Raw genomic sequence first — 13,187 nt, 5'->3', positions numbered from 1 at the left:
ATTAGGTCCAGTCGTGGCCGACTCTGGGGTTGCGGCGCTCATCTTGCTTTATTGGCTGAGGGAGCTGGCGTACAGCTTCCGGGTCATGTGGCCAGCATGACTAAGCCGCTTCTTGCGAACCAGAGCAGCGCACGGAAACGCCGTTTACCTTCCCGCTGTAGTGGTACCTATTTATCTACTTGCACTTTGACGTGCTTTCGAACTGCTAGGTTGGCAGGAGCAGGGACCGAGCAACAGGAGCTCACCCCGTCGCGGGGATTCGAACCGCCGACCTTCTCATCGGCAAGCCCTAGGCACTGTGGTTTAACCCACAACGCCATCTGCGTTCCTTGAACATTGATATATCTGTCTTCAAATCCAGAGTCTTAAGAACAAACCTTCTAGGAAAGGGGTGGGGAAGCTTTTCTGGTCCACGGGACATATCTTTATCTCCCCACCGCTGGTAGGCAAGGCTGCTCATCTGTCAGTCACCTGGAAGTCCAGGTTGTTGGGACTTCACTGTGCAGCAGTCTCGACTAGTTAAGAGCCTTTGGTTTCAGCACAATTCCATGCAAACCCCTTCTGATCCAGTAACTGGGTTTTCATGGAAAACCCTGCTAAAAGGAAGGTTTTTTCTTCTTCATTTTAGTAGGTGATGCAGGGTTTAAATCCTTTTGCCTTGGCTTCATGTGCCTGGTTTTTGCTGGGAACGAATGCACACAGCCATTGCAGGATCTAACCCTTCCTTCTGTCCATCTGCTGTCACAAGCGGGCGGATGAGTGTGGTTGGGGGAAATGACCTTGTGGGTCAAACTGGACCGCCTGGTGGGCTAGAGGGATAAAGGAGAACCTTATCTAATCTGGATGTGTTCATTATTTTTTACCTTTTGTTATCCTAGATGTTCACTGTTGTGCATAACAAAACTCTTTAAGTATGAAATTGCAAAGGTTTTAGTTTAGGATCCTTCTGTTAAGGGCGAGAAATGGTGAGTTTGCAAGTAGAGTGAAAGTTGCAGGAATTTAGTCCAGTGTTTGATAGATCTTAACAGCACTTTGGGGGGCTTATCAATAGAATGCTATAATGAATCAAACTTATCATCTGTTATGGAGGTTTTGCCTCCAGAATAAATAAATCTAATAATATGAAGAAATAAAGCAAATCAATTTTATATTTGAAGAATTTATATCCTGTACCACAAACAAGTTCTTCTACATTTGTTTAGACTTATCAGAATACTTGACAGTATCTTCTTCTTGTTGTTTTTGATGCCCCCTTTAGACTAGGAAGGGTGTCTTTGGCCAAAGCCTTTGACCTGATTGAGTACCTAGTGAAAGAAAACAGCACTTCTCCAATCATACAAGCGTTGGACCAAATGAACCGTATCTTCAACCTAGTTGAAAAAAGAGGAATGCAGACCCTTTCAGCGAGAATATTGGTAAGTTACTGAAAGCAGGCAGGTGGTGGAAACTAGATATGAAGTTCATACTAGGGCAAAATAGTTTGTACTACATGGAAGGACTGTTTCTAAATCATACTGTTTTGTTGTGGTTAGTGTTAGAATGTTGGATGGGTTGCTTATGAGCTTTCCATTTAAAAGCATGTTGTATTTTCTAAGTAGACGTAAATGCCATTTGTAACTTCTGAACCCCAACTGCAAAGAGATGGATACCTTAGATAAAATAGAATTATTATTATTATTATTATTATTATTATTATTATTATTATTATTATTATTATGGTCCTCTTAAATTTGTAACCAGCTGTTTTCTGCTCTATAATCATATAGCAAAGGAGGAGAGCTTCTATTCGTGTCCATCCCAAACAAACCATTTAGTTTTTAAGGGGCCACAGAATTTTTGTCTAACATTTCAACCATGCAAAAAGCATACACCTTAACAATAAAATAATTTGGTTCCACATGAATCTGCTGATTATTATTATTCAGTGATAATGTGGAATGTGTGCCTAGCAGAACTGTCACTGTTTCAGCTCATGAACTCTGCAAACCAGACAAATAAAAAAGATTTTACTGAAAGTGGGGTTGGAAAAGTCCATGAAAGTGAGTTAAAGATGGTGTGGCTGGTTTTATGTGCCTTTTAATATAATTCATATAGATTTGAACTAGCCTATTGAGCCGCAGGTCATTCAAAGACTCATTGGGCTCATTTTGGTGCCAGTTGAGAATTGAGCACATGTAAGACAGTGAGGAAATTCTTTTCAGAACTGAATGGCAGACTTGTCAGAATGGAGCGTTAGATACAGGAATGTTGCAAGGAGCTGTGTGATTTGGGGTATGTTTGCAGTTTATAGTCTTCAACCTAGCACAAGCGTATTGTGACAGAGTTTGCATAGTGAAAACTTTTCCTCTTTATTCTCCAGCATAAGATGTTACAACTATTTAAAGACAAGATTAATCAACAGAAATGGACAACTAATGGGACCCTTTCAGAACAAGAGCTGAAGTCAAGTTTGCTGACCTTTGCCTGCACCCATAATTTGGAAAACTGCAGCACGGACGCTACCAAGCTATTTAATGACTGGAAAGATTCCAATGGCACAAAAAGGTAAAACACAGACTTGCTCTTTGGTTCAAGCTGCCTCTTCTGTATTATGGCATTCAGATATAGTTTTTTATTACCTAGTCTCAGTGTAGTCAAGCATCTTGCAGCCTGACGGGTTTAAATAGAAATATGGATCAGCATCTCTTGGAGCTGTGGTTTTGCTCCTTCAGGTGAGCTCCACGATTAAGCATTCTCCAGCTTTATATCAGGGGAAGAGAACCTGATCTGGCTTGTGGGCCAGATTCTCATCTCTTCATCTTCTCACAGACAATATATGAAAATTGGCTGGAGCAGCCTTCATGTCACCCACCTGACATCACTGTGGCATCAGGTGATGATCGTCGGGACTTGAAAGCACCACACAGGGCTTGCAAAGAGCCCTCCGTGGTGCTTTCAAAGTCCTGCTGATCAAGCTTGAAGCCAACACTGATGGGCAATGAATTCAGGCCTGCTTCTGCAGGGATCAGCTATGCAGTCCAACTCCCCATGGATGTCTCTACTGCCTCACTCCTGATGTTTCATAGGCTTCTTTGCAGCGGGTGGAGAAGCTTTGTGGTTCCATGGGCCAGATCCTTATCAGGAAGGATCTGCCACGGGCCAAATTTGACAGATAAGTGGGACCTCCCACCTGCCAATCACATGTCATTTGGATAATAATAATAGGGACACGGGTGGCGCTGTGGGTTAAACCACAGAGCCTAGGACTTGCCGATCAGAAGGTTGGCGGTTCGAATACCCACAATGGGGTGAGCTCCCGTTGCTCGGTCCCTGCTCCTGCCAACCTAGCAGTTTGAAAACACATCAAAGTGCAAGTCGATAAATAGGTACCGCTCTGGCGGGAAGGTAAACGGCGTTTCCGTGCACTGCTCTGGTTTGCCAGAAGTGGCTTAGTCATGCTGGTCACATGACCCGGAAGCTGTATGCCGGCTCCCTCGGCCAATAAAGCGAGATGAGCTCCACAACCCCAAAGTCGGCCACGACTGGACCTAATGGTCAGGGGTCCCTTTACCTTTACTACTACTACTACTACTAATAATAATAATAATAATTTTATTATTTATACCCCACCCGTCTGGCTGAGTTTCCCCAGCCACTGTTGGATCACTTGCACACTTAAAACTCCCAAGGAACGGTGTGGAGATGTGCAAAAGACTTTGCATATCTCCCCACATTTCCTCTTTGAACCCTGCTTGTTGGAGGTTTAAAGGGGCGGAGCACACAGATTTGCAAAGGCTTTAAGGCAGCCTCCACCCTCCCATTTCAGCTTCTGGAGGCTCAGGCCAGGAGCAAGGGAGCTGTCTTAAAGCCCTGTGGAAAAGCGCTGTTTGCAGCAGCCACCTCCCCTTCATTGAAATGTGGGAGAGAGTTACCCCTCACACTACTGCCCACCTGCTCGCAGCAATGGTTAGTGGAGAAGTGGTGAGGAATGGTTGCTTTGCAGAGAGCTGGTCCTTTGCAAAAGTGCTCTTTATAGCAGCTCTGCTTTTCCTTTAAGCGAGTGGGTGGTGATGGGGAGTGTCCCCCCCTCACTTCTGCCACACAAACACACACATACTGACTAAAGGAGAAGTCCAAAGGGTTTTCATCCCTGATAAGCAGTGGCTAAATCCTCCTGCCTTGGCTGCTATATCCTATTCTGTGCTTGGAACAGGGCACACAGCCAGTGTAGGATCCCTGTCCCACTCATCGGACGACTTCAAATTAGCCCCTTGGTTAAGGACTTACTGAAATAAGCCATGGTTCGTATCATGTTAGCTAGTGCTTTGATGTGACTTACTCTTTTTAGGCTGTTCTTATAAAGATTTGCACTTTCTCTCTGTAGCCTGCCAACAGATGTTATGAAGATCATATTCACAGCCGGAGCAAAAACTGAAAGTGGCTGGAACTATCTTTTAAGCATGTATGCATATTTGGTGTCTGAACCAGAAAAGCTCAAAATCCTTGAAGCATTGGCCAGTGCAGATGATGTTAAAAAACTGATATGGTATGAAGCCGCATATATTACACATATAATCATGAAGAAAATCCTAAGAGCAATTTCTATATGTCACTGTTACAGGAAGTCTAAAAAATATGTGCAGCATTTAACACACCTTCCCTTCTTTGACCTTTTGCACTGACAAGAGAGATTTCACTCATTGACTTTAATGTCAGGGCAAGTTTTGACTTGGCAGCAGCTGTATGTGTGTGGGGTGTGTGCGCTTTCTCTCCTTGCTTTATGGACATGTGTTATACATTGCTTCAAAACTTGAGGCTACAAGTTACCTTTTCTTCTGCTGTCCTTCCTTGAAATATTTAGGTATACTTGTAGGAACAAATTTCTAGAATAAAGAGTTTAATGGACTCCTAGAATTGTAGAGTTGGAAGGGACCACCAGGGCCATCTGGACCAACCCCCTGCAATGCAGGAATGTTTTATCCAACATGAGACTCAAACTCACGACCCTTCCAGAAAGTTTTTCAGTTTGCAGTTCGAAAAACATATGCTTCTAATTTTCAGTTGCAAGGTTACTGAGGTGTTTTTATTCGAAGTTTCTGTATTTCACTTATTGTCCAATGAACATAGAAAATTTTCCACCAGTTCCAGCAGTAAAAAACAACACATTCTATAGGACATCCCAGCTAAAGGGTGGTTCAGATTTCTTTGCTGAATGAATGGACAGGTAGTATTTGCATATACAAACATAGACATTTTTAGTTGTGAGGTGGCCCTCATTGGCCCTGCCCCCTTGCAGTATCTGTTATAAATTGTCTAGATCTCTAAAAAGAATGCATATGTGCCTGTAATCTGACTCTGTTTTGCTTCATAGGTTAATGCAAACAAGCCTGGAAGGAAGCATCATCAGATCACAGGATCTTCCAACTGTTATAACCACAGCCAGTCAGAATTTGCCTGGACACTTACTAGCATGGGATTTCGTTAAGGAGAACTGGGATCAGCTTATAAGGAAGTAAGGCTTTCCTTGAGTTCTTGTAATAAAATTCTGTCTTTATCCTTCCTTCTGCTACACAGAGAGAGAGAGAGAGACGTGTACATATAAAACAGGATTTTTACTGGCACTAAATAAGCATGCCGTTCAGGTCTTGCCCTAGTGCCTTGGGTGTCCTTGTCGTTGCTGTTTAGAATAAACACCTACTGAATAAAAGATTTTAGCACTATAGCATGTGCTACGTGGAGACTTGCTGGGTTGCTGAAGCTGTATGCAAATCACGGTAACTCACCAAAAGCACATTTCACTGCTACTTGAGTCTTTTACTTCTTTTGAAACACCTCAAAGCACCTCAAAAACTCAACAAATTTATTGTGGCATAAGCATTCCTGAACTACAGTCCCATTTCACCATACTCATGAAGTTTCAGGCACATGGACATATGGCTGGGGGTGGATCAGAAGGAGAAGAAATGCTGAAAAGTTCAGGCACTTGTGTTGCGGAATTGCGGCTATTTATCATTCTTTGTGCCAGTTTAATTCCTTCAGTGTCCCCGGTATAATTAACCTGTTGTCTCTTGATCTATAAAAAGAGTTGTTCTCAGTGTGTGCTCTCTGGCTTTGTTCCTTGTCCTCTGGAATTGTGAAAAATACTGTACTTATCTGACCAGAGCCTTATTTTACTTGAATACTGAACCACTTTTAGTTTTGGGGTTCACCTGAGCAGGATTCTGCCCGAGCCACCCCAATTGTTGCACGGATCTCAAAGGCAATTCGGGTTGATTTGGATGTTTAAAAGCCTGTGCAAGGCTGCCTTTCATGAAAACCATTGCAGCTATCCTTTGGCAATGTGATAGGACTTGTACCTTCAAAAGAACTGCCATGCCTGCAGGTTTCACCCCATTCTGCCAAAAAAGAAAGTTGTAGAGCATTCATTTTGTAAAAAAAAAAAAGCATAGATAAAGCACCAAAGGTGTCCTGTAAGTCCATAATTAGGTAGGCTTCATCTACTTAGGAGGGGCTACTGTGACTACAAATTTCATCTAATTCTTTCAAAAGATAAAAAGTTATAGCCTTTTTAAAAAAAGCCCCCAAATGGGAGAAGCACAATGCAGAGGTTTTTTTCCTCTTCTTCAAATTAGGTATCAGATTTGGATCCTGAGATTAATCAGGGAGCCTTCAAAGTGCTTTGGGCCAAATCGGACTGTTTTCTGGAGCATGGAATCAAGGTCCAAACGGTGTCTAGCATAGTCAGTGCACACCGTTACTTACTTTGTATGTCTAGTAGTTTAGCATTTCTTTAAATGCTGAATACTTTTAAGAATGTTAAATACTGTAATTCACCATGAGCTTCCAAAATAGGTAAGACATGAAGTGAGTTAAATATGTTTTGAATAAACGTTTGATTCATTCTCGTAAACTTCAGGTTTCACCGTGGATCATACACCATGCAAAGTATTGTGATTGCGACAACTTGTCAGTTCTCAACACAAGAACATCTGCTTGAGGTTTGTTTGAATAAAGTATTCCGAAGAGTGTTGGGGGGTAGGAATTATAAAATAGAAGCTGGAACATTGCATATTGCTCTGTTACTGCTGGCTTTTAGTAGCTGTGTATTCTTGGTACACAGCAATGTGGAAGATGACATTTAAAGTTTGAGTACTGCTGGTGAATTAACTGCCTTTAATCACACAAGTAAAATAAGGAGTGAATTAAGCTTAAGGTTGGAAGGGACCTCAAAAGTCATCTAATCCAACCTCCTGCTAATGCTAATGTTTCTCCATCCCTGATGGATGGCTATCCCAGCCGCTCAAAAGCATCAAAGTCTACCACCTTCTGAGACAGCCTCTTCCGCAGTCCTTCAGGAAGTTATTCCAAATGTTTACGAAAAGGGGAGATTTCAATAAATAGTTTGGATTTTTAAAATTTACTTGGTATGCATTGGTGTAACTAGGACTAAATTAGAACAGGCAAATTGTCCAAGTCCTAAATGAAGGCTCCTCCTTGCCACTAACCCCCTTGTTATGCCACTTGGAAGCACAGGGGTGAAGTTAGGTTTTTTTTTCCTCTCCTTACATATTCCTGTTACGTGCGTTGCTTCTGCAGGTTAAGACATTCTTCGAATCCAAGTCGGAGGAGACTGCTCAGCTACGGTTTGTTCGAGAGGCCATTGAGAGGATTCAGCTGAATATCCAGTGGATAGAGAAGAACTTGGAGACGCTGGAGAAATTGCTATAGTGATCGCATCCACCAGAGTCCATGTTAGCCACTTAGAATGTGGCAGTTCTTGCTCTTTTGTGCAAAAAGGGGCGTGTGCGAAAAGGGACAGTGCAACTTGCTTTGCGCTGCGAGGGTTAGAGTTAGCTCAGGGTACATCTCTTAAGTTGGCACTCTTTGCAGTGCTTGTAGACGAGAGAGAGAGTTGCTAATCTAAGGGAATGTTCGTTCATTGACCAAACATTCATGCAAAACAAAGACAGTAACTTGTCATGGAGCCTCCCTTCCATCATAGGAAAATCCAGTTCTACTTTCTACATATTGAATGAAAGTTGAACAACAGCAACAAAAAAGAGCAGCTAAACGAGAACTCTCCTGTGATCTGTTTTCTCTCTTTGCAGGGTGGTGTCTAATCAGACTTCCTCAATGTCTGTAGCTTCTTGAATGGTAAATATTGTACCTGCTCTGAAGCACGTTTTTTAAAAAAAAAACGATTACAAGCAGCTGCTAAGACACACAATATGGAAGTGAACAACTAAAGTGAAAATGTTGGATTTTGGGAAGCTCTGAGTTTCGTTTTATCAAAGTAATTTCTAGACATTATGCAAATATCAGAAATAATGTAATTATTGGTAGAAATCTCTTATTTTTGTCTGCAACATGGCTGGGTGCTACCAGTGCCACGTAGTGAACAGCTTTTTTTGCAAATAGCTTTGTGAGGGGAGTTTTCAGTGTGCAATTGATCAGAGTAAAACCCCAAAGATTTTGACTCCTATCTCGTTAGGGTACTTATAAAAAAACCAGTTTCCATTGTTGTTTGGCTGACACTATAGAACAAAGTGTTCTGATTGTTCTGGTTGATTTGATGTTTTTTAAATACTGATTTTACTTCATATACTTCTCCCAGAGGATCCTCATTAATACATGCTGTGAAACCTTGTTAATCTCCAATATTTAAGTGCTACAGCGCTCCACTTTTCTATGGTATATTAGCCCAATACTGTAAAGCTCACTTCATTTCCTTGTAAGTTGTCCCGTGATTTAGAAACAGCTGATAATATAACTTCGAAACAAATGAGCCAAACTAAGGGAAATGGCCAAAGGTTGTGCGGTCTCAGTTTTTGAAACGGTTTTGGGCTACTGTGAAGAAAGTCATGATAATTTGTTCAAGAGAAGCATTCAGAACATATCCACCCCATAGTTTTATTTCGCAGAGCTTTCAGTGCATATCCCCTCTGCGTTGATTTCACAATAAATGCAGTGAAATGGTGGCTTTTTCAGATAGGTTGAAATTTGCAACAAGAGGAGATAAATAATTGTATACATTAAGGTAATAAAGATTTAATACTTCTGGGTCTCTAGTAGACTGAAGTAGAAATTCATCAATTTCTGCTTCACTTTCTAAAATGGCCTCAGAGCTTCTCATCTTTCAGTGGGAAACATTACTGTGCATTCATTCTTTGATTGGGAGGAGATAATTATTGTCATGAACTCTGCTTGTTGGTTAGAGCTTGAATGGCTTTGCCTTCCCCCCTCTTTCTGGCCTGTAGTCCACTCCTGCAACTTCACCCCTTTCAATTTTTTTCATATAATAGTACTGATGGTCAAGATTCTGTTGCTTCCCTTTTTGTTTAAGGGCAGGGAGTCACTTGAGGCTGTCCTCTATTTATATATAGATGCGCTTGCTACTGGAAATGTGAAATGTACTTGAAAATATAGTGCACCTGCCCTCTAGAATTAAGACTGTATTGTTTAAATTAAAGCGCTGTTGGATTAAGAGTATTTTTCAATTATTTATTTTTTAAATAATGGGTTTTGGAATGTGTGACATTTTCTATTTAAACAATATTAACCAAACTTGTCTGGACCTAGGATTCAGTCTGTAGGAGAAGCTATAAAAACTCGTCAATCTTCCAGAAAATACTAGTGAGATCAAGGTTTAATGCCAACTGCTGGGTACCATAATTACTTCACTGCAAACTGGAGGGATTAGAATCCTCCCCCCATTTTATTTTATTTTTTGTAAATTCAAGCTGTAAGTGGCAGCTCACAGGTATTGTATCTTGTTTTAACCTAATCTTAATCTGTTTTGTGGTGTCTCTTTCAGGAGAAAAATGCACTGTAGTAATAGAGTATATATTTTCACTAGCTGAATTATATGTGGAGTTAAAGAGTTTTCTACTGTGTTTAAGAGAAATCTAGGGCTAATGTCTAGTTTGGGTGTATTCCTTCTTTATGGTAAATTTTCTGTTCCGTTAAAGTAATTGACTTCAAATTGTGTTCGAGATTCATTTTGTTAAGATTGTTTTTCTAAAAGCAATCACCTCGGTGTAGAAATATAGTTTAGAAATTTGAAAACTGTGTGTGCCCCCCCCCTTGTTATTCAAATACTGAATTTAATTTTAAGCTTTTCTTTGAGGATCTTGTATGAAAAGAATCTGAATGGTATTGATCTTGGTTGTGCTTTTAAATCAAATAGTAATGATTCATGTGCCTTAGAGTATATTGTAATGATTGCACAAGGAATATGTTAATGATATATAAAAGGATGTCTGTTTATTTAAAAACCCTCCATTCACAATATTTTACTGCTACAGAAATGTGTAATTATATGCATACTCGGTGATAGGAAAACCATTCAGAAGTACTTTCTGGTTCTTTTGAGACTGGGAGTCAAGGAACATAATTCACATTTCTGTGGTGCTCCATTGTGCAGCCACAGAGCTTTTACACCATGCAGTGAACTGCCTGTTCTCTTCAGTGTTAGGAAATGTGTTGTGCACATGACACTGGAAACATAGAAGTATGCTTTTTTTGCTATGTATGCATCCAAGCCCTGGATTTGGGGGATTGTAACGAAATAGGCTTCCATCCAAATCGTCTGGCTTAGCCAATTTATAGGTCGCACCTCCAGCTGTTTTGTCTTCGCACAATTTAAGCACAACTTCAATGTTACATAGTTAGACTTATTGCCGCCCCCCTTGGGTAAACGTTATCCAGCTATTTAAAGATAAATACACACATAGAAACATGTATCTACCATGTATGTACCACACACCTAATGTTCACAAATAGAGAGTTTATCTTCTGTACATCTTCTTTAAATGAAAACCAGATGCCCATTGTTCCAGTGATGTTCACCCATTTAGTGTGATGTCTTATAAACATACAGCTGTATTCACCTAGGTTCCTCTTTCAGATTTTGGGGGTTGAGGTTAGCAGAGCATGCAATGTTGCGAAAGGGCTGCCAACCACAGTCCTCCTCTGCCCCCCACGAGTTTAATGAAAGCAGGATGGGGGTTGTGTGTGAAAAGCTTAAGACTCAATTACTTAGAACCAACTGGTGACAGCCATTTATCAGCTTTTTGCGTGTGGTGAGGTGAATGGTACAAAAAAGTCCCATCTCTCCTACCGCCTTCGGATTGCGGCTTCCACATGTCATCAGGCTCAAACATTAGGATTTTATCATGCAGAATTGTACCCTCAGAAACAAAGGGGAAACGTGTGGCACTTATAAACAAGTTTTGACGCAATATCTAAAAAGCATTTGTGTTTTGAGCTCCTGTGCAAACTTCAGTTAATTCTGGAAAATGCTGCACGAATATCCGTACACACTTAAAGCTTCTGAACGGGTGGAGAACTTTGGAGGGGAAAGATGTGCTGCGTTCTTTAGAATTTCCTGAAGTGGTCACAGTAGCTTGAAACACACCAAATGTTCATAGAGAAATCTACATTCAAGTTGTTTATAAGTGCCTTGAAACACCCCGTCTGTGTGTCTTTATCGTTAGATACAATTCAGGAAAGGGAGGGATACACAGAATATAGGATATCTGAAATCTCCTCTAGCTAAAGCAGTGGTACATAGTCTCTCAGAAGCATCAAGCTGCTTATATTTGCAGAATCAGCTTGGCTGAAGTTAATCTCACAAAGCTGCTGCATATACCTGCATTTTAACTGTAAAATCTGTATCTTTCTAGCTGCGTGAGTGAGGCGTGGGGATGTAGGGATGGATATGGCAGGTTTGTAATGGATCCTGTTGCTTAAAAATGTTGCCTCCCCCATTACATCTTGCCATATGTGAAATCAGGCGTGCATTGTAAGGATAATACTCTTAAGGAATGTGGCCTTAATTTTTCCTTACTAGCACCATGCTGCAGGATGCTGACCTTTGAGCTGATTTTGTATTTATATTGCTGTGTATCTTTCACCTGTTCTCCATTAGAACATTCCTCCGCCTGATAGATTGGCTTTCTTAAATCTCTTCTGGAAGATGTTATCTTTCATTGCACTCTGAAATTTAAAAGGTTGCCTCATTTAAGTGTATGCTTTGTATGCATTTCATGAACTGAAACGCCAGTGAATTTTTAGATACGTGTTCCTTAATTTCAGTTTCAAAGGCTTTGCTTAGATGCATAAAATAATTCCTCTTCCACCCCCATGCACACACTTTTTTTTAATGCATGGATAAACTCTGCTTTGTTCTGATGCTCCTAAATGTTTACAATGTTTTATCCTTTGTTTAATGAAATGTTTAAAGTTCTAGCCACCTTAATTTTTTTTTTTTTTTGCCATATTAAGTTCTCAGGTCTTAGCCTTCAATAACTTAAACCTCCTAGAATTGCTGTGTTACTTAAACCTGCTGTTTTGAAGTAGAAATTCAGATCTTTGCACATGACAACATCTCTTTGATCAAAAGCAATGGTCTGGCATCTTTTTTAAGTTAGTCATGGCACCATGTAGCAAATTACTGTAAAAATCTAAAATAGTTACCTTTTTAAAATTGGAATGAATGATGGAGTCTGAAGTCTTTTAATTTGCAAAGTCTTCAGAAAAAGAGAGAGTGGATTTGAGAGTAAATTTGCACCAGATCCATAGTTATATTGATAACAAGAAGTTGGCTTTAATAATGGTAACATCAAAGTATTTCTGGAATATCAACTGCAACAGGAATTTTTTCAAACATTGCATAGTAAAAGAGTAAAAGACCCAAATTATAGAATATTACCTTGAGGAGAAGGATTTTTGAAAATGGTGTGCATATGTACATGTATAAGCGTTATATGCAAATTTTTTGTTTTCCTTAATTTGTAAAGGAGAAATAAAGCCTATTTTCTTATATTTCAAATAAAAATGGTGTGCATATAATGAGCACTGATTGAAGGGCATGTGTACTGCAAACACTGTTGCGTTTTATTTTATTTTTGGTGAAATGAAAATAAAATCTTTTAAATACAAACGTATGTGACTTTCTTCTAGCTTTATCCTAATTCCTCAGGTGTATTTAACAGTATTTCAGCTGAGACTTTGGACTTCTTTCTACATCGTTCAACACATTCTAAACCAGGGAGATCTAACCTGTTTCCCTCCCAGGTATTGGACTCAAATTCTGTCTTCCCAAACCCATCACTTGGCTAGGACTGATGGGAGCTGGAGCTAAGCGATGTCTGGAGTACCACGAGTTATTCACCCATGCTCTACATTCTGCAATATTTAATGGGCTG

The 13,187-nt window shown here is 40.3% G+C and overlaps 1 protein-coding gene across 3 annotated transcripts in view; it reads left to right on the top strand.

Moving 5' to 3' along the window:
- The window catches only part of LOC308596963 (leucyl-cystinyl aminopeptidase-like), a 44,273-nt gene extending 31,351 nt beyond the window's left edge, over positions 1-12,922 (top strand). For all 3 annotated transcript variants that reach the window (XM_081212351.1, XM_081212352.1, XM_081212353.1), the window contains exons 13-18: positions 1,259-1,415; positions 2,360-2,544; positions 4,364-4,525; positions 5,351-5,491; positions 6,896-6,977; positions 7,576-12,922. In XM_081212351.1, coding sequence (XP_081068477.1) covers positions 1,259-1,415; positions 2,360-2,544; positions 4,364-4,525; positions 5,351-5,491; positions 6,896-6,977; positions 7,576-7,707 — 859 coding nt within the window. In that variant the 3' untranslated portion in view covers positions 7,708-12,922. The remainder of the gene's footprint in view (positions 1-1,258; positions 1,416-2,359; positions 2,545-4,363; positions 4,526-5,350; positions 5,492-6,895; positions 6,978-7,575) is intronic.
- Positions 12,923-13,187: the final 265 nt, after the last annotated feature.

This window comes from Podarcis bocagei (assembly GCF_964188305.1).
Source record: "Podarcis bocagei genome assembly, chromosome: 11".
NCBI lineage: Eukaryota > Metazoa > Chordata > Lepidosauria > Squamata > Lacertidae > Podarcis > Podarcis bocagei.
Note: the sequence above shows the minus strand (reverse complement) of the source record. Positions and strands in the feature narration are given on the sequence as shown.